Source organism: Sorex araneus, chromosome 8, assembly GCF_027595985.1.
Source record: "Sorex araneus isolate mSorAra2 chromosome 8, mSorAra2.pri, whole genome shotgun sequence".
Lineage (NCBI taxonomy): Eukaryota > Metazoa > Chordata > Mammalia > Eulipotyphla > Soricidae > Sorex > Sorex araneus.
The window spans coordinates 42088227-42109297 of record NC_073309.1 but is presented as its reverse complement, the minus strand read 5'-3'; the positions used below and the strand labels follow the sequence as shown (position 1 = coordinate 42109297).

The 21071-nt window shown below is 55.8% G+C and overlaps 1 protein-coding gene across 6 annotated transcripts in view; it reads right to left on the bottom strand.

Moving 5' to 3' along the window:
• Window positions 1-120: 120 nt before the first annotated feature.
• The window catches only part of RYR1 (ryanodine receptor 1), a 118017-nt gene continuing 97066 nt past the window's right edge, over window positions 121-21071 (bottom strand). For all 6 annotated transcript variants that reach the window (XM_055145250.1, XM_055145253.1, XM_055145252.1 and 3 more), the window contains 17 exons: window positions 15629-15970; window positions 13791-14588; window positions 12996-13072; window positions 11982-12135; window positions 10747-10833; window positions 8560-8811; window positions 7763-7893; window positions 7006-7048; window positions 4590-4720; window positions 4446-4506; window positions 3973-4119; window positions 3601-3735; window positions 1668-1824; window positions 1294-1358; window positions 1113-1213; window positions 889-940; window positions 121-347 (listed from right to left, as the gene is read on the bottom strand). In XM_055145250.1, the coding sequence (XP_055001225.1) occupies window positions 252-347; window positions 889-940; window positions 1113-1213; window positions 1294-1358; window positions 1668-1824; window positions 3601-3735; window positions 3973-4119; window positions 4446-4506; window positions 4590-4720; window positions 7006-7048; window positions 7763-7893; window positions 8560-8811; window positions 10747-10833; window positions 11982-12135; window positions 12996-13072; window positions 13791-14588; window positions 15629-15970 (2829 nt within the window). In that variant the 3' untranslated portion in view covers window positions 121-251. The remainder of the gene's footprint in view (window positions 348-888; window positions 941-1112; window positions 1214-1293; window positions 1359-1667; window positions 1825-3600; window positions 3736-3972; window positions 4120-4445; window positions 4507-4589; window positions 4721-7005; window positions 7049-7762; window positions 7894-8559; window positions 8812-10746; window positions 10834-11981; window positions 12136-12995; window positions 13073-13790; window positions 14589-15628; window positions 15971-21071) is intronic.

Below are 21071 nucleotides of genomic sequence, written 5' to 3'. Positions count from 1 at the left end.
TACCTTTGTCTCCTAATAAACATGATTTCAGTCTCTGCTGTCATCTTGTTTGTGGGTGCATGCGTTATTTCTGGATCCCCGCTCACATGCTGAACATCAACAATGACCAACACAATAAAACAGGGGCATAGCACAGATTTTATTTCTCCAGTACACTGTCACCTCTGCCCCAGAGGGAGAGCTGTTTGGGGCTTGCTGAGAGAATAAGGCACTTGAGGTAGGGTGGCAGGCTAGTTTGTGGGATGTGGGTCTCAGTTAAGCTGGTCCTCATATTGCTTGCGGAAGCAATCTCCAGCTGGGAAGAAATCCCAACATCTCTCTTGGTACATCTTCCAGACATAAGATTCCTAAAGTTGGGGCCAGGGAGACAGTACAGCAGGTCAGGTGACTTGTCTTGCATGTGACCGACCTATGTGGGATCCCAGCACCCTATATGGTACCCACACACATATCCCAACTCACCCCTCCAGAATCCGCCAGGAGTGATCCCTGAGCGCAGAGCCAGGAGTAAGCCCTGAGTACCATGGGATGTGTCCCTGTCCCCACACACACCAAAACCCCCTCCTAACGTTGGGGCATAAGAGTTCATAGATCAGTCACATTTAGACTGGAGAGTGACAGGAGCTTTTCACTGCCACCTGCTGATTTATCTGGTCTTTTTTTTTTCTTTTTGGGTCACACCCGGCGATGCACAGGGGTCACTCCTGGCTCATGCACTCAGAAATCACCCCTGGCGGTGCTCAGGGGACCATATGGGATGCTGGCATTCGAACCTGGGTCGGCTGCGTGCAAGGCAAACGCCCTACCCGCTGTGCTATCGCTCCAGCCCCTATCTGGTCTTAAAACACCATGTCTCTGCCTACTTGCTCTTCATGAACGCCAACTTACCTGGCCTGTGTGTTCTGTCTCGTCCTTGTTAATTAGATACATCAGGAAAAACCTAGGATAGAACAGCGGAGAGAAAGCCGACTCATTCTTACCGTACCTTCACTGGCTGGGAATCCTTCTAGGGATGCCACACCTCCTTGCCAACTGCCCAGTGGGGCACACCGCTGCCCTGGCGTCAGTGGCCACGCCCTCGCCTCCCGATTGGCCCATGGGGCCATACTTACATGTAATTGGCCAGGTTGTGCTCCTCCAGCGTGTGCGTCTCAAACCCGTGAGGCGTAGTATCGAAGTAGTCGCTGCCGATGCCACAGATGAAGCACTTGGTCTGGGATGAGAAACATCAGGATGGTGATCCCTTGCCCCAGGTCCCTAAATTCCTGGGGTCTGCCTCTGGACATGACCTACCTCCATGTCTTCCTTCACTTGTTCTTGTTGGTCTCGGAGCTCACCAAAAGCATCAATGATCAGACCTGGGGTGACAAGGGCACACATTTGCCGACCTCTGTTCCAGCTCCAACTCCTTTTAGCTGTCTTCCCTCCCCCATCTCCCTAAAAATAACACCCGGAGTTTACTGGGCACTTGGTATGAGCTGACATTATGCACTGACCTAATTCCCGTACGGGTCTCGTTTCATGGATTTTACAGAGGGAGAAACTGAGGCCCCAGAAAGGAAAGGAGGGAGAGGCAGAACCAAGGAACCACCAGACACTGGTCCTGACTCAGCCGCTGGGTATTGAGGCCCCTCCCACCCTGCCCCCACCCCTGCTGTGGTACTGACCCTGGATGATGGCCAGCAGGATGACGATGACAAAGAAGAAGAAGGTGATGTCAAAGACCACCCGGTACAGCTCGTATTCATCACCCGCTGGGTCCTCGATCTCATCTCCAATGCCCCCACCAGCTCGGACACCCACATACATGTGAAACAGGTAGCACTGAGGAGAGAGGGTGAGGACTATATTAGTCACACGCTCAATCATCTGACATTTACCAGGTCCCTTCCCCAGGCCCTGGGTGCGGAGGGGGGTGGGCGGAGGCGCTGGTGCAGGAGACACAGCAACAACGATAACAGAGGCAGCTCGGGGCGCTACCCTGTGAGACTGACAAACACCGGGGCCGCCCAGAAATGGTCAGGGCCAGTAAAGCAGGCAGAAATGAGTGAGGACGGGGCGGAAGAGGGACAGTGGGAGAGATAAAGACCCAAGTTGGCGGAGGAGCGGTGTGATTAGATTTGGGGCAAGATGCAGATGAGGAAGGACAGGAAGTTCTGAAGCTCTGCAAGCCTGGCCCAGCCTGGTGATCAGGGGAGGCTTCTTAGAAGAGGGGACTTGTGTGCGCTGGAGCTTGAAAGTGTTAAGTGGGAGAAAGTTGCCCCCTCTTCACCCTTCCCCCCATCCCACTCCCCTATTCCCCCCTCACGGAGAAAGGCGCATGCTCTCTCACACCAAATGAGAACTGAAAGAGGTTCTTTGACTGGGAGACAGCTTCTTTTGAGCAAGTACAGGGAGATGAAGCGGGCCCTGGCTCAGGCAATAGCCCAGGAGGGCTTCCTGTAGGAGGCAGCATCTAAGCTGGAAGGTGAGCAAAGCAGCAGTGATATGCTGCAGGAACTGGGGGTGGGGTGGGGCAGTAAGAATGGCAGCTGCAACAGAAGGAAACACACAGCCATAGGGGAACTGAAAGAGGACCAGCCAGCCAGAGAGCACGGATCAAGAAGAATTGTGGTTAGACTGGGGCGAGGCTCACTCTCGCCAGCTCCCCCAAGCCATGGTAAGTGACTTCCACTTCATCCACGTGGCCCTGGGGAGCCACAAAAGGCCAGCTGCAGAGCCCAAGTGTTGGCCGGGCACTTGGGAAAGATTTCACACTTGCTCTGTGTCCCCACCCCTCAAAAGAGAGACTCCTCAAGTCCTGGAGCAAAGCTAAGGCCAGTGATGGGTGGGAAGAAGTCTCTGGTGGCTTGAGAGGCGGGGCGGGGCCCAAGGCGAGGCAGAGGAGCTGTGCTGTGGCCTGACGGAGAGCCAGGCTGGAGAGCCAGGCTGGTGACATCTGCAGAACGAAGCCCTGAGCTGGTTCTTTCAACCGGGGCTCAGGAGATTAGCTCGTGACAAGGAGAGAAGGCACACATGCCTGGCCTGTGGGTGCCTGGGCTGAAACCTGTCATCAGCAATAACTGACTGTAGCTGACCAGGTCTGGGGTATGTGCATCTGCTTCAGTGCTGGGACTCACGCCACCAGTGCTCCCTTAGGAACTCAGGCTCTGCATGAAGGGTGGTTTCCAGGACTGAACTCACAGCTTCACACCTCAAAGCAGTCGCTCTACTTTGGAGCTACCTCCTTGTTCTAGAGCCAAGAACCCCAGTGCCAGGGGACTAGGAGAAGCTAGCCCTGATCACATGGCTTGTGAGTGGTAGGAGCCCTGGGCCTGAGCACTATTCCCAGAGCAGCAGCTCTGAAGAAGGATGTGGCCCCACCACAGAGCGCTTGTCATGCAGGTGTGAGGTTCCGGCTTCCACCCCCGGCACCACAAAATAAGTGCATAAAAAAAGAAATGAAAGCTCAAATAATAGCCCTGGCCAGGTGGCAAGGCTGACGCGCGTGGCACTGGTTAAAGTGTCTCATGAGAGAGCTACCCATTCACATTAGAGATGGGGTGGGGTGAGGGGCTGGGGGCGGGTCAGGAACCTGAGCACCAGGGGGAGGGAGCCCACCGTCATCATGTCGTCACACTTCATGTCCGGCTCGTCCTCATCCTCACTCTTATTGTAGAACTTGCGGAAGAAGTTGAAGGCCACCACGGTGTACAGATATACCACCACCGCCAGGAGGCCCACGGTCATCACCAGCTGGGGACAGCAGGGCAGGGTCAGTGGTCACCACATGCCCCACTCCAACCTCCCAGTCCTCACAGGGATCAGCTGGACGGGACCCTCTGGCTTCACTGCCAGCACCCTGCCTGGCTCGCACTCCTGCAGGCAAGCCAAGGTCACGCCCCGCCCACTGTCGCATGCCCCACCGAAAGCCAACGCCCCGCCCCCGGACTCATGCTCCACCCCCGGGGGCGTGGCCAGGGTCCTCCACACCTGTTTCCCGTTGTGGGTAACTGAGGAGAGGATGGTGCGCAGTGTCTTGACGCCCATGGCGATGTCCAAGAGGTGGGCAGCAAAGAAGAAGTTGTTGTAGTGGCCCAGGAGTGACATCACCATGTACCAGCCCAGGTACAGGAAAGACTGCGGGCACACAGAGGCAGGGTCAGAGAATATTCCAGAGTGCTGGGGTCCACTGGGGGAGATGGTGACGCTCTGTCTTGGAGTACTGAGGGGTCAGGGTGAGCAGCCATCCTGAGGGTAGCTGGAACCCTCAGCAGAGACAGACACCATCTGGGACCTCAACAGTGCTCTGGGGAAGCTAAAGAATGGTCTGGGGACAAAGAAATTGGTGATCACAGAGGGTACCCTGGGATCAGGGGTGCCCTGGACTTAGGGGTCAGTCTTAGCATGTCTGGGGGGGCGATCCTCCCAGTATCCTCCTCCTGTGCCCACGGGCCCCTCCTCACATTGTCCGTGAAGATGACCCCAAACTTCCAGATCTGGTACTTGACGTCGATGGACATGATCCTGTGTGGGATGGCGGGAGGGAGATGTCTTGAAGGTCAGTCCCAGCCCTTCCCACCTGCCTGGGCTTTGGGCGACTCCCTTACCAGGTCAGCAGCCCCGGCGGGGGCTCCGGCTTGCGCTCGTGCTGGGCAGTGATCTCCAGCGAGGCCAGATCCATGCCCAGCAGCTCTGCGATTCGCTCCCGCCCGTAGATGTCCCCGTGCTTGTCCAGGACCTGCGCCAAAGAGCAAGGGTGCTGCAGACTCAGCAGCAGCAGGAGTCTGGGGGGTGTGGGGGCAAGGGGGAGGAGACTGGGGCCACTCTGAACTTTGAGTAAGAAACTCAGACATCTTCCACAGAGAAGGATCAGAACTTTTTCCAGATCTTCAGGGTGAGGGAGGAGTGTGTGAGTGTGTGTGTGTGTGTGTGTGTGTGTTCAAAAGTGATTGTTTTGGGGGCCAGAGCGATAGTACAGCAAGTTGGGCATTTGCCTTACATGCAGCTGACCCAGGTTCTATCCCCAGCACCCTATTTGGTCCCCCAAACACTGCAGGGAATAATTCCTGAGTGCAGAGCTAGGAATAACACCTGAGCATCGTCGGATGTGACTCAATAAGAAAAAGAAAAAGAAAAGTGATTGTTTTAGAGATAGTACAGTTGAGTAGGGTCTTGCCGTGTATGCAACGAGCCCTGGTTGATTCCCAATATTCCATATGGTCCCCCAAGCACCGCCAGGAGTGATTTCTGAGTGCAGTCAGGAGTAATTCCTGAGCATTGTTGTGTGTGCGCCTCTCCCACCTAAAAAAAAAGTTTTTCAGGTGATTTATTAGCTAAAGTGGAGTAATTTATTATTATTTGGGGGGGCACATCCAGTGATGCTCAGAACTTAGACTGGCTCAAGGCTTACTCCTGCCTCAGCGCTGGAGACCACATCAGGTTCTGGGGATCGAACCTTGGTCTGTGTGTGCAAGGAAAGCACCTTACCCACTGTACTATGGCCCCAGCCCTTTCCCGCACATTTCTACCTGGCTCCCTCCCTCAACCCGCCCTCTCCAACCACCCCGTGCGTATGTGAGTGCGTGCGTGCGCGCACACACGCCTGGCCAGGCCTGTGCATTGGCTGGGCTCCATCACAGACCGCCACAGCCACTGCCCTGTGCACTGCCTGCAGGCCCCTGGCCTGTCCCTGGCCTGCACAGGTGCTTAGGGAGCACAGAGGAGTGATCGATATTAACAACCAACACTTACCTAGAATTCCCCTATGCTCCTGACATGAAATTATTTATTTATTTTTTTGTGTCACACCCGGCGATACACAGGGGTTACTCCTGGCTCTGCTCAGGAATCACTCCTGGCAGTGCTCAGGGGACCGTATGGGATGCTGGGAATCAAACCCGGGTTGACGGCATGCAAGGCAAATGCCCTACCTGCTGTACTATTGCTCCAGCCCGAAATTCATCATTTAATTCTCCTCCTTTTTGGGGGGATGGGGCACACTCAGTGGTGCTCAGGGCTTACTCCTGGCTGAGGGATTGCTCCTGGTGGGGCTCAAGGGAAACATATGGAATGCTGGGAATCAAGCCTGGGTTGGCCATGTGCAAGGCAAACGTCCTACCTGCTGTGCTATTATCGCATCAGCCCGAATTTCATCATTTAATTCTTTCCCTGATTTGGGCGGTAGAGCATACCCGGTGGTGCTCAGGGCTTACTCCTGGCTCAGGGATCGCTCCTGCTGGGGCTCAGGGACCATATGAGGTGCTGGAGATTGAACCCAGGCAATGCAAGCACCACTATACTACTCCTTTCATTTTTGGCAGTGCTGGGGATTGAACCCAGGGCCTCACATGCACAAGGAAAGTGCTCTACTACTGAGCCACTTTCCCACCCCAAATGATCAAATTCTTTTGAGGGGAAAGAGTGTCACAAGCAGTCCTCAGGAAGCCCAGGTGCTCCCCCTTCTCATCCCACCAGGCCAGCTGCTCAGTGTGAGGCCTGAGGCCGGGGTGCTCTCAGGCCTGTGGGAGAGAACCTCTCCAGCTGTGCTTGGGGGCCCTCAGGGCTGCTCAGGGGACCAAGTGGTTCTGGGGATCAAGCTGGGGGGAGGGGCGGGGGCTGCACACGCGTGCATGGGACTTAGCCCGTGTAACTCTCCCTTTGGCCCCATTTCGACCATCGAGATGGGGGCTGGCTCTGTGCCCTCACTCAGCTGTGAGGGAAACAGGCATGACAGGCTGAGCCCTCTGGCTGATGGCTCCAGCATTGCTTTGCCTCCCAGCCTCAGGTTTCACAAGTACTGAGTATTCCCAAGCTAGCCTAGGGCTGGGAGGAGCTCTGACAAGGGCTGTCTCCAGGAGAGGAGGAGGCGAGATGACCCAGATGACAGAACCTGTTTGCAAACTGAGGTGATTCCCAGGGAGGAACAGCCCTGTCCCCGAGGTGGCATGGGGAGTAAGAGCTTGGCAAGGCTGAGGACAGCCAGTGATCCAGCCTGGAGGCTTGTCACCTCCCATCCCTGCTCACCTTCCGCTTGACAAACTTGTCCCAGTAGTTGCTGGGGAAAGACCTGGAATGAGAGAGAGAGAGAGAGAGAGAGAGAGAGAGAGAGAGAGAGAGAGAGAGAGAGAGAGAGAAGGAGAAAGAGAAAGAGAAGGAGAAGGAGAAAGAGAAAGAGAGAGAGAGAGAGAGAGAGAGAACAGGAAACATTAGGGCATTAGTGCAGGGGTGACTTGCAACCACAAGCCAGGGTCATTTGAAATGTCACTGCTTTTACAGGGGAGCTGGAACCTAGGGTCCCATCTTCCTTGGACTCAGGCTCCAAAGACCACCTATGTCACTGAAGCTCCCCAAGTGTAACCCCAGTGCCATTAGTAGTGGGGCTCAGCATTCTGTGCTGGGGTGAGGAAACACAGCACAGATGGGCATGGGGGGAGGTGGGCGGGGGGGGGGGGCTTCTGCTGTGTTGAAGGGGAGAGAAGCAGTAGCCGGCCCTGCATAGTTCTGGGGATGATGGACTCTCTCAACTAGAGTCTTTCTTCCTTTCTTTGTCTTTGGGGTCATGCCTCGGGGTGCTCAGGGCTGACTCACACCTAGCTCTGTGCTCAGGGATCACTCCTGGGGGCTGGGGTTTCGGGGGACTGAGCCCAGGTAGGCTGTATGCAAGGCAAGCACCCTACCTGCTGTACCATCCGCTCAACTAGGTTCATTCTGCTTTGCTGATTCTGGCCCTGGCTCTACCCCCGCTGTCCCGGTGACCCGTCCCCAGGGTCTGGGCCCTTACGGCGTGTTAAGCACTAGCCGGTCCCACTGTCCCTTCACATCGTCGTCCTCAGGCTGCTCGGTGATGTAGAGGCCATCAAACTCCAGCTTCCGGGCCAGCTCCTTCTCCCGCTTAAAGATCACCAGGGGCACCTAGTCGGGTGAGGAGACCGAGAGGTAACGTCAGACGCCCGAGCAGGACCCCAGCCTCAGCAGGATGCCAGCCCCAGTGGGACCCCAGCTTCGGCAGGGGCCAGATCTTGGGCTACCTCCATGAGAAGTTACCCCAAGTGAAGTGCCACAGGGCTGTCTAAATGCAGTCTGGGGCTCTCAGAGATGTGGCATCAAATAAAACGGAGGCAGGTGAAGGGAGGTGGGAGCAGCCTAGGCAAAAGTTTGAAGCCAAAAGAACTCTGTTGATCTCCCAGGAAAGCAGCGGGATTTTGCCACCATGCACAGGCCTGAGGGAGCCTTGAGCTCTTCCATCCCAAACCTCCCCCACCACACAGAGGCCAGACCAGATGTCGGAACCCACCTCCTCCACTAGCACGTTCGTTATGTCTGAGACCCCACAGACCTCCACATAGATCTTAATTCCCCAACCTCCACATAGATCTTAATTCCCCAAATTCTTTTGGAAATAATATTCCACAGAACAAATAATATTCCACAGAACAAATCTGGTCCCTTGCACCAGGAGTCAGCATCCTCACTGCATCCGAGTTCCCCTAGCTGAAGACACAGATCCTAGCCACCTCTGCCCCCGCCATGGTGCGTATCTCCCCTACACCCCTACCGGGAGCTGAGGTCACCACCAACCTTGAGGCAGTTGTAACCGATGATGCAGAGAAAGGCCACGAGTGTGTGCAGCAGGCTCAGGCACCGCAAGGCCGGCTCCATGTAGCCCGTGCTCTCTTCCAGGAAGTAGTACACCATGTTCTCATCCTCGTCGCCCTCTGCTTCCTCACCGGCCCCCGAGCCCCAGCCTGAGCCACCGCCAGACCCTGCGCCAGACAGGTCCCCTGCGGCCGAGCCCTCCATGTCCTCTTCCCCTGGTGGAGAGTCTGAGACCTGAACAGGGGGGCAGAGGTCTGTCAGGGTGGGCACTCAGGTGCCTCTGGTGCCTGGCACACCCAGAACACAGCACCCTCACCCCACCCCATCCCAGGGCAGTCAATGGCTTCTGTTCCTGAGGTTGGACTGGGCACACACAGGTGCAGTCTTGGAGGGACTGTCAATCAAGATCAAGGGGGTGGGCCCAGGACCCTAGCTAGCAAATCAGACTCTCCTGGGAATTTGGCTCTTGAGCGGATGGACAGGAAGGCTGAAAATAAAGTTGACTCATCTTGATAGTGGATCCCTGAAGCATTAGGGGGACACTGAATATGAACAGTATAGCACTTGTACTTTGGTTAGTTATGTAGCACTTTATTTATGCAAGCGCCATTTCCAGGGCATCATGTATATCATTCTTTATTTTTGTTGTGCAGGGTGCTGGGAATGAACTCAGGGTATTGTACATTCAAAGTTGTTCCACAACTGAGTTGCATCCCTAGCCACTAATCCCCTGCCCCTCCTCTCGTGAGTGTGTGTATGTGTGTGAGTGTATAGCACCCCCAGCTGTGTTCAGGATTTACTCCTGGCTCTGCACAGAGATTATCCTAGGTGTCCTCTGATCATATGATCCTGGGGACCATGTGCATTGCTGGAGATCATACTGGGGTCAGCTGCATGCAGAGCAAGTGGCTTACTCATTGCACCCATCTCTCTACCCAGCCTCATCCTCTCTGAATTCTCACAGATCTAAAGTGTAGATTTTCTTTTAATGGAAAACTAATTATCAAATGCTTCCTTAGTAGGGCTATCTTGTTTGGGGGTATAACTCCCACAACAATAGTGAGTTTTGTGTTGAAATATGGGACATAATCAAGGTGAAGAGAAAATGAAGTGAAATTCATCAGTTATACAGTTGGGGTGGGGGGCGGGGGGTATACTGGGGATTTTGGTGGTGGAATATGGGCACTGGTGAAGGGAAGGTGTTTGAATACGGTATAACTGAGACATAAACCTGAGAACTTTGTAACTTTCCACATGGTGATGAAATAAAAAAATAAATAAAATAAAATAAATAAATTTAAAAAAATAAAAAATAAAGTGTAGATTTTGTTGTTCTATCTTATTGATGAGGAAATTAAGGCACAGAGAGATTAAAACACTTTTTCTAATACTGCACAGCACTAAGTGGGCTATCAGGACTTGCTTCCAAAGAGGCCATGCTCTGATCACTTGGCCAACTGTGTCCCTGTCCTTTTATAGTTTATTCTTTTATTTTCCCTTTTATCGGGGGGTGGGGGACACACTCAACAATGCTTAGGGCTTATTTTTGACTTTACGTTCAGGGATCACACATGGTGATGTTGGAGGGACTATATGCGGTGCCAGGGACCAAACTGGGATCACCTGTGTGCAAGACAAGTGCCCTACCCTCTGTACTATCTTTTCTTCCCTTGTCTTTTCACTGAAGCTGTGTCAGGGACCAAAACCTGGACCTCATGCCGGCATGTCGTCTGTCACTGAGCCACATCCCCAGACCTGTCTTATTATTTAGAGCCTTGACAACACCCCAAGAGTCCCTGTGGCCCTTGGGAGGCCACTTCTTGGCCTTTCCCTTCACCCCACAGGCTGAGCCATTCCTTCACCCCACAAATTTCTCCTTGGCTTGCCTGAAATCAGGGAAGCTGAACTGCCACCCAAACCCAGGCTGGCAAGGGCAGGGCTGAGCCTGGGCCCCACACCTGGTTCCCTCCCCCGGCTCCCACAGACATGTGGGTATTGGTGCCAGCTGGACCCAAACTGCCACACTCACTCCTGGGGATCACAGCCTGAACCCTCCTGGGAATCTTGAGCCCCACCCCTGGTCCCCCTCAGTGCAGGAGCCCTGGTTCTGTTCCAGGCTGAGGTTCCCTCCCCCCATGCCCCCACCCCGCGGCTCCTCAAGACTGGCACCTTATAAAACAGCAAGATGAAGTTGATGGCAAAAGCCAAGAAGAGGGCGAGGAAGCGCAAGGTGTAAAAGTTCCGGGAGAGGTAGTTCTGAGGGAGAGAGAGAGAGAGAGAAAGAGAGAGATCGCAAGGGGAATCCAGTCTGACATTCAGCCCCAAAACAGCTATTCAGAGCCTCCCCCGGGGCCCACCCCGGGCCCACTACCAACCCCCTGCTCCCATCACCCTTCCTACCAATCGAGCAAGTGTTTCCAGCACACAAACACCTAGGCTAAGAGCTTACTCGGCCTGCACTTGTTTATCCCCATTTTCCCCACAGCCCTGTGAAATGGGTACAAATGGGGAAACTGAGGCTGGGGAAGGTGAGGTGTGCTGCAGAGGCAAGAGGAGACAGAAGTGGGTTTTGAAGGCCGAGCTCCGCCACTTCCGTGGGACATTACCCTACCTGCTTAATCCCTGACGGAACAGCCCAGCCCATCCATCTCTACCTTCTCTCCATCCCACATCCTCCCCATGGACTCTATTCAATAACCTTATCATTTTTTTCTGGTGGTGGTGGGGCTACATCCAGCAATGTTCAGGGCTGACTCCTGGCTTAGCACTCAGGAGTCACTCCCAGCGGTGCTCAGGGGACCACAGGGTTTGCCGGGGATCTAATCTGGGTTGGCTGGATGCAAGGCAAATGCCCTACTCACTGTACTGTCTTTCCAGCCCCATCGATTGCTTTTTTTTTTTTTTTTTGGTGAGGTGGTGCACCTGAGAGTGCTCAGGGACTCCTCCTGGCTCAATGCTCTCTGCCTGGTGGTGCTTGGACAGATCTGGGGCTGCGCATATGCGGGCCCTTGGAGCTCTCTCCCCGGCCCTGACCTGTCTTCTGTCCCGCATTCTCCCCGCAGGCCCCCACTTCTGGTTGGCTGTGGAGAGGAGCCAGGATGAGGGAGCCCTGAGTCCCGCCTCCCAGAAGGTCTCTCTTCTGGGTCTGGATGAGAAATCTTCCCTGGAAACATGGACACTCAGCTGCCCCCTTGTCCCTCCAGGGTCCTGGCTTTGGTGTTTATAAGCAGAGGGTGGGGACCGGGAACAGAGTGGCCATCTCCCCACATCAGCTCTGGGGAGGTGTGGACACCCCAGCTGAGCAAAGGTGTGGGGGCAGCAAGGGGAACGGCCAGGAGATGCTGCCCTGGACCTGGGGTCTCCCTGGGTGGGGACATCTCGGCCGGCCCTTGTTAGCTTCTCACCAGGAACTTCACCCTTTGGACTTCCAGCTCTTCCCAGAGTTCCAGGCCTGCACCTTTGACCCCCTCTTTCTTTGGAGGAGGGGGCGGAGGTTCTGCTTTCTTTGGGGGCTCTGGCGGGGGCTCCGGGATTTCTTCTTTCTCCCCATTCTCAGCACTGCAAGGTAGGACAGAGAAAGGAGCTGCCTGGGCCCTCCATTCATTTGTTCACCCATTCATTCATTCAGAGCTACCCTTGCCTGGCTTAAGTCTAGATGGTTCTGGGGACACGAGTGATGAGACACCTCCAGTGATTAGACACCTCCAGGCCCCACGGGGTAGAAAGATCTCTCACCCCACGGTGGCATCCAGGGTGGTCAGGGCTGGGGGAGGGAGGAGCTCAGAGAGCTAAGGGCACCTTGTTCCATTTGAGAGTGGGGGCTAATCAAGGTAGACTTCCTGGAGATGATACAAGAGCCCAAGTGGAAAGGTTCCCCCCCACCCCAATGTTTCCCAAAGTGGGCAATACTGCTATTCTCCAAGCGGTGTTGGAAACATTCAAGGGTGCAGCAGTAGCTGTGCTGCAGTTGGGAGGGGAGTGATTTTAAAAAAATTTTTTTTTTTTGCTTTTTTTGGGTCACACCTGGAGATGCATAGGGGTTACTCCTGGCTCTGCACTCAGGAGTTACTCCTGGCGATGCTCAGGGGACCACATGGGATGCTGGGAATTGAACACGGGTCAGCTAGGTGCAAGGCAAACGCCCTACCCACTGTGCTATCATTCCAGCTCAAGGGGAGTGATTTTTGTTTGTTCACTTAAAGAAGATAGATTTCTAGGGCTGGTGCGAGTGATTTTTTTTTCCTGAGTAGGGGGCTGTGGGCCACATGGATTGGATCTGGGATGCTCTGCTCCAGCCCCTTCCACCAGCCCTCCTCTGGGCCAGTGCATGCCAAGGGCACAATGGCGGGTCCCAGCCCAGGAGAGCTGCCAGGAGGGTGCGGGGTGGGGGCCCCCTGCTGCACCCCAAGGACACTCACTCTCCTTTCTCGGGTTCAGGCTCCGGCTCGGGCTCCGGCTCGGGCTCTGGGGGCAGCTCCTCTTCCTCTACATCCACCTGGCCGGGAGGGGCGCAGACATCAGGGCTGAGTGCACCCCTCCATGTCTCCTGTTTCTCCCGCCCCTCTCTGCCACCCCAGTGAGAGAAAGCTCTGGGCAAAGTCAGGTGCTTGGCGCTGCCGCCAAGGACAGCCCAACCCCGCCATGGCACCCAGGGCCTTCAGACTCTCTCCTGAGCTACTTGGCTCCTTACACACCCCTGCGGGTTGTTGGTGAGGCTCTGACCTCTTTTTTTTTTTTCTTTTTGGGTCACACCCGGCAATGCTCAGGGGCCACTCCTAACTCTACACTCAGGAATGACTCCTGGCGGTGCTGGAGGACCATATGGGTTGCTGGGGATCGAACCCAGGTCGGCCGCGTGCCAGGCAAATGCCCCGCCTGCTGTACTACTGCTCCGGCCGTAGGTTTGACCTCTCTTGGGGCCCTCTGTCCACTTTCCTCTAAGCTGTTCAGGGCACCCGGGCTCCAGCGATCCTTCTCGTCATCATCCTCCCAGCTCTTTCTCCCGGTGCATTTTTCCCTCCCTTCTCTCGGGTGTCTCTGGGGGTTCTCCTTGCTCTATCCTCCCTCGGCCTCCCCTCTCCAGGCCCCTGCTCCTCTCTCTTCTCTGCGCTCGGCCACCCCCACACCTCTCTGAATCTTTCCTCTTTCTCTTGGGCCTCCCCAGCCCCGCAGCCCCAGCCACCTCCGGAACCTCATCCCCCACGCGCGCTCACCCCCAGCTTCCTCTTGAAGATCGGGGAGCCCTCGGGCGTGGGCGGCTCCACCGACGCTGTGTCCCCCATGTCCCCGAGGCCGCCGGCGCCTTCGGGCCGGAAGGGGGCCCCGTCGGTAGTGGCCACAGGCCCCGGGGCGCCCCCGGGGCCCGCCTCGTGCGCCGCCGCGTCCTCGTTGCCCGCGCCCTGCGCCTCATCGTCCGCGCCCTCGCCCGCGGCCTCGCCGTCCGCGTCGGCGCCGTGTCCGGGCGGCTGCTCGCCGTGCACCTCGTCGCCCGTGGGGTCGGGCATGCCGGCCAGCAGCTCGGTGACCGTCACCTTCTTGGCGCCCTCCACCAGGCCGCCCCCGAAGAGCGAGCCCCAGAGCAGGCGCAGCGCGCCCGCCGCCGCCCCGGCGCCCGCGGCCCCCGAGCGCGTCACGACGGCCCAGAGCAGCGCGACCAGCGCGGCCGCCGCCTCCCGCGCCGTGAGCCGCCGCAGCCGCCGCACGCGCCGCCGCAGGCTGCGGTAGCTGAGCCCGCGCAGCGCCCGGCCCGCCGCCGCCGCCAGCCGCGCGGTCGCCCCCGCCGGCCCCGCAGCGCCCTCGGGCCCCGCCGCGCCCTCGTCCGCGCCCTCGGCGCCAGCCTCGGCGCCCTCGTCGTCGTCCTCCTCCGGCTCGCCCTCGGGCTCCGAGATCTGCGCGGCGATCTGCATCTCGAAGATGGTGTCCTCGCAGAAGCTCACGAACATCTCCATCTTCTCCGACTCGCCGCCCTCGTTCACCACGTCGAAGATGAATTGGCGCTTGGACTCCTTCACCTGCGAGGGAGCGGGGCGGGGCGAGGCGGTTGGGGTGGGGTGGGGGGCTCAGATTAGCGTGCAGTCCGAATCCACCCAGCACTCTGGTCATAGGGAACCCCAAGCCCACCCGGAGCTCAGGTCATATCATGAACCTCAAGCTGACCCAGCGTTCAGATTGCCATGAACCCCAAACTGACCCAGCGCTCAGATTATCGTGAACCCCAAATCGACAGCGCGTTCAGGTCAGATCATGAATTCCAAACTAACCCCGTGCTTGTGTTCTCATGAGCCCACCCCTAACTGGCACTTGGCTTGTGGGTGGTAAACCCATCTCCCTAGCCCTGTGCTCTTATAAGGGCAGCGGCAGCACTAGACACTTCACAGATTATTTCTGGGTGAGTGATGTTGGGCATCTAAGAGCCTGAGGTTGGGCACATCAAAGAACAGGCCTGGCCACCAAAACCACACAGAAACTCTGTGGGCTGGGACTTGGGGAAATCCTAGACAGTAGTAGGGTTGGGGGTGAAGTGAGGGGTGGTGTGCCAGGGCTGCAGGCAGGCACACTGGTATTCTCAGGGGGGCATGTGCACCCACATGTGGGCACAGAACAAGTGGGAGGGGCACCTCCCTCTATATCAGGCCCTCAGAAGGTATGTAGAGGCACATTTAGGTGGCTCAGGAGTGGGCCAACTGCCCAGGGTAGTCCTCCAAATGAAGTTTGCAACCACACCCACACGCTGCCCATCAGCAGCCCAGATATGCTCTCTCAGCCCTGGACCACCTACATGCCCACTTTTTGGCAAACTTCATTTGGAGGCGAGTGCCAGCATGGTGTGCAAGCACTTGGTGTGCACCCCAGAGCTGTTACAAGGGGGTGACACATCCATGCAAGTGGTGGACAGGGGCATAAAATGTGCAAAAGGGTAGGTAGAGGCTGGCACTAGCTGGGCAAAGGTCCGCAGGGCTTGGAGGATGAGAGCTGCAGAGCATGCACAGCCCCCAGAGGGGCGCGAGTGTGCATGGGGCATGGGGCCACGGGCGCGCAGGCAGGTCCCCACCTGGGGCATCTCCCACTGAGCGCGGTTGGTCTCCGAGATCTCGAAGTAGATGCGCTCGATGCGGCGCGAGGCGCCCATGATCTCGATGCGGCCCAGGTAGGGCCGGAAGTACTCGAGGATGCTCTCGGCCAGCTCCAGGAAGGTGCGCAGGCGCGGGTCGTGCGGCACGTGCTCCGACAGGTTGGTCAGCAGCACCGCCACGTTGAAGCCGATGTCACGGGCTGGCTCCTGGAAGCGGTTGGCAAACTCCTCACAGTTGATCATCTCGTTCTCGTCGGCTTCGGAGCATGAGAGCAGGAACTGGATCTCGGGGCCGCTGAACTGCTTCTGGCTGTCCATGGCCTGGGGGAGGGCAGGGGCGGTCAGAGGCGGGGAATCTAGAGGAAGGCTCCATGCTGATTTTCTTGGGGGGACCGCACCAGGGATGTTCAGGGCTGACTCTGCTCAGGGATCACTCCTGCTGGGCCTTGGGGATATGGGGTGCCTGAGATCTAACCGGGGTTGGCCACGTGCAAGGCAAATGCCCTCCTCACTGCACTGTCCCTCGGACCCGGAGCCCCATACCTGGCAATGGTTGTGTGTCACCAGGACTCCACTGAGTGGTGCCTGGGGACCACAGGAGCAGGGGGTGGAGCCCAGAGATCTCAGTGCACAAGTATGAACTACCACTGAGCCACCTTCCCGTCCCTCATTCTCTTTGCTTGGGGACTACACCTGGCAGTACTCAGAGGCCCATGCAGTGTTGGGATCCAAACCAGGGGCTCCCCCATGCAAAGCACATATTCAGCCCTTTGAGCCATGTCTCTGACCCCTCAAACTCTGTATTTTTGTTTTGTATGATTTAGTTTGGTTTGGGGGCCAAACCTGGTGGTGCTCAGGGTTCACTCCTGGTTCTGTGCTCTGGAATAACTCTGGGCAGGGTTTGGTGGATTATACGAGTTGCCAGGGATACAACCCAGATTGACTGGGTGCAAGGCAAGTGCCCTACCTGCTGTACAATTGTTCCCACCTAAGCTCTATATATTTTGTTTTGTTTCAGGGCCACACCTGTTGGTGCTCAGGGCTTACTCCTGCCTCTCCACTCAGAAATTATTCCTGCCAGTGCTTGGGGGACCATATGGGATGCTGTGAATTGAACCCAGGTTGACAGGGTGCAAGGCCTACCTGCTATAGTATTTCTCCAGTGTTCCCCTTCTCAGTCACAAACTATAGTTTGTAAGAAGTAGAACATTACAGGGCCAGAGAAAGAGAGAGCATAGGGCTTAAGGCGCTTGCCTTACACAGGGCTGACCCCAGTTTGACCCCCCCCAGCACCACATATGTGTCCCCTGAGCAATGCCAGGAGTGACCCCTGAACACTACCAAGTATGATACTCCCCCCAAACCTAATCAATAAATCAGTCAATAGCACTGTGGCACTGTCGTCCCGTTATCGATTTGCTTGAGCGGGCACCAGTAATGTCTCCATTGTGAGACTTGTTACTGTTTTTGGCATATCAAGTACGCCATGGGGAGCTTGCCAGGCTCTGCTGTGCGGGCAGGATACTCTCAGTAGCTTGCCAGGCTCTCCGAGAGGGACAGAGGAATCGAACCCGGGTCATCTACATGCAAGGCAAACGCCCTACCCGCTGTGCTATCACTCCAGTCATCGCTCCATAAGCAAATAAATAAATACATAAGCAAATAAAATAAAACTCCCAGAGCCCCTCGGGGCCCTTTGTGTTCCCTTCTCGTGCTCTGTCCTTCCCCTCCCCCAGATAACCAGTCTTGGAGTTGGTGTTTCCTTCCAGATATTGTTATCTAGATTCTTTAATTTTCGAATTTTCTCATTGTTTCCCTGTAACCACCCACCCAGGTGCTTAATTTGATATGTCCTTGATCTCTCTTTCTCAAACACACACACAAACATACACACACACACACACACACACACACACTCTATCATCCTGAGATTTTTAAAGGTCGAGGAGTGTCATGAAAACAACATAGTCAGAAACTCACTTTCCTCCACTCAGCTGGAAGTTTGCAAACTCCACCCATGTGCATCGGTCAACACAGGCCCAGTGTGTTCCTCTGTCCACCTCTGTGCCTTCTGCTCGAGAAACATGCTCCCCCTCATCCCCTGGTTTTCCTCCTTAAGGAAACACTTCATTGATGCCCTGGTTAGCTCCACTGCACCTTTGCATGAAGCCCTCTGGTGTAGTTTGGCATTTTGGCTAACCCCAGTGGGAACGCATTTTACAATGTATCCTCCCCCCCCCCCCAATGCGTGGGGGGTTGGTACCTTCATGACACCTCCGATTTTTTTCCCACTCAAGGCACTGCACAATATCCTGTTGTAGTTTTCAAAGATGCTAGTCATGACTTAACTGCATGACCCACAGCTGGGTTGCAAGAGCCGAGAAGTGCTGCTGTGGAGTTTGAGCAGAAGCGTGCATTTCTGGCTCCCCGAAGTGCTTTGTAGCCCAGATCTTTGCAAAAAACGCTTTCTAAATGAGTAAGACGCTCTGGAAACCACAGAATGTGGAGACAGAAATGCACGGGAACTGCACAGGCAGTGGTCTCGTGAATCTGCCTCCCTCCTTAAGATGCAGACTGGTCCTCTTACAGCCACCCCTGTCCACTGGGCTCCAGAAATCCATCCCTTCCCCTTGGCCCTGGGCTCTGCTCTTGGCATTTGCTGTTCTGCATCCTTGGGCCGTTGACCCGCTTGGGACTATCACCTCCATCCTAAGCCACTCGCCATGGGGGCACACCAAGGCTGGCCCATGCCCTTGAGCTACATGCCAGTCCCCTCGGCTCCCCAGAGTCCAAGTCTGGGTATCACTGTGGTTCTTCCCCCGAAACTGAAAAGGGCCCGAAAGGACAACCGGAGCTCCCCACCCCCGTCTGAGCCCTCTCAGGAAGAGCGTCCCCACCCACCCGTGCTTAAGTCTGGATCTTTGAGTCAATTTGGTTCCTCTCTCCCCACCCACACCGGAGGCAGGAGCCAGTGCTGTCACTATGGGGGCGTTCACAGGCTCCCCTGGGAACCCCACCTGGTTTGACCCCCCTCACCCCGACTGGCTCCCTTTCGGTCCCACAATCACTCCAGGGATATCTGAGGATTTTTGGTCTATTTTGGGGTCACACACTGCAGTGCTCAGGGATGACTCCTGGCCTCTGTGCTCAGGGATCACCCCTGGTGGGCTCGAGGACCCATATGGGGTGCTGGGGATTAAACCTGGGTTGGCTGTGTGCAAGGCAAGCGCCCTTCCTGCTGTGCTATTGCCCCAGCCCCACTCAAGGGCACTAGAAACCCCAAGTCAGGTCCACCGCCTCCTCCACTCAGGCTGGGGAAGGGAGTAATGCTGCAACACTGTAGCCTGAAACTCAATCACAAATATCTTTATCATTTGGTGATACAATAAAAATTTTTAAAGTGGGGCTGGAGCAATAGCACAGCGGGTAGGGCGTTTGCCTTGCACGCGGCCGACCCGGGTTCGATCCCCAGCATCCCATATGGTCCCCTGAGCACCGCCAGAAGTAATTCCTGAGTGCATGAGCCAGGAGTAACCCCTGTGCATCGCCGGGTGTGACCCAAAAAGCAAAAAAAAAAAAAAAATTTTTTTAAAGGGTCTTTTCTGGCTGAAGGCTGTAGGCTGAAGGTCAAAGTTCCCTGGGCAGCCTGGGGGTGGGTCTGCGTGTTGCCCACACAGTCCCACTTCACACAGTTTCTCTCTTGCCCCTTCACCCTCCACAGCCCCCTTCAACACCTTCAGACACCCCTGGCGTCTTGCCTCACAACTCTGAGCTTCTGCCCCGTGCACTTTGACACCCCTACTTTCTGGGGTGCCCCTCAGCTTCCATGCACTGGAGAGGCCTTCCAAACACCCATTGATAGAGCTCCCCACGAACCCTCATACCCGTTCCTTTCCTCCAGAACCCAGGCCACAGCCCGAAAGGGGTGGGGGCTGTTCCGTTATTTGCTTATTTGATTTTTGACGGTGCCAGGTTTGAACCCAGAGTTTCACACATGCAAGGAAGCACTCCGCTGCCAAGGGAGCACCCTCCAGCTGAATCCCCATCACAGTTACAAAGTTGCTTATGATTCGGTTTCAGTCATACAATGTTCCAGGACCCATTCCTTTACCAATGTACATTTCCTGGCACCAGTGTCCCCAGATTCCCTCCTGTTCTCCCCAAGGATGTCGAGGTCTCTATGGTCTCTGTCTCTGTCTCTCTGTCTCTGTCTCTCTCTCTGTCTCTCTCTCTCTCTCTTTCTCTCTTTCTCTCTCTCTCTCAGCACTGCGGTTTGCAGTACTGTTTCTGAAAGGTTATCGTGTATATCACTTTATCTCCTTCCAGCACTCAGTTCTTGCCCAGAGTGATCATTTGATCATTTCCAACTATCATTGTCACAGTGGTCCCTTCTCTGTCCTAACGGCCCTCCTCTACAATTTGTGGCAAGCTTCCTACCTGGCCCTTCTTTCTGCTTTCTTTGGGAATTATTTTCAACCACCTGCTTCACCTCACCCCCCTCTTCTTCTCTCCTTTTTCCTCCCTGCCTCTCCCCTTCCTGCCTTTCCCCTCCCTGTCCCCTCTCCTTCTCTCCTTTCCCCTCCCCCCTTCCTCTCCCCTCCTCCCCATGTTTGGGCCACTCCCAGCTGGACTCAGAGCTTACTCCTGGCTCTGTGCTCAGACCCCTTCTTTATTATCTTAGCCTGCTCTGTCCTCCTGGCCAGTCAGCTCCGCGTGGCATCTGTCCGGTGCAGGGTGCTCGGCACCAGACAGATGTCCGGTGCTCACACAGGAGGTGCTCGGCACACACATACTGGCCAAGTGAATGAAGAGTCTTGAAATCTGAGTTTTGTAAGCTTATTGCAACTTGTTTCTTTTTTTTGGGGGGGGGGGCTCCTGAGCAATGGACCACAGCCGGTGAAACTCCACCAAGGACAGCTCAATGCTGGGGCCCAGCAATGTGGTCACCCCAGCAGGACATGGGGGCCTCCAGGGCCACACCTGCTGGCATCTGTGGCTCTGTGTTCAGGGTGATCCCAGTCTGCTGAGGCTTCTTGGCCCTGAGCCCAGCTTTGAAACCACAGAAAGACACAGAAGTGGCCGGAGAGACAGGGCAGGGGTTAAGGCACTTTCCTGGCCTATCACTGACCTGGGCTCCATCCTGGCACTGCATGGGCCCCCTGCCGAGCCTTGCCAGAACTGACCCCAGAGCACTGCTGCGTGTGAACCCAAAGCAAGCAAAACAAAAAAAGCACAGAAGCAATTTCTAAAATGCAAAGCCTTGCAAAATTGAGAAATTCCGTGATGTGTGTTGTTTGGAAACTGTACGAGGCTGGGTAAATGAAAGAACACTTAGAAATGAGAATATTACCACTTTGTAACGTCTAGGGAATGACTACTGTGACTGAGATTGGACATCAGTGGTGCCAATGTGACAAACAGG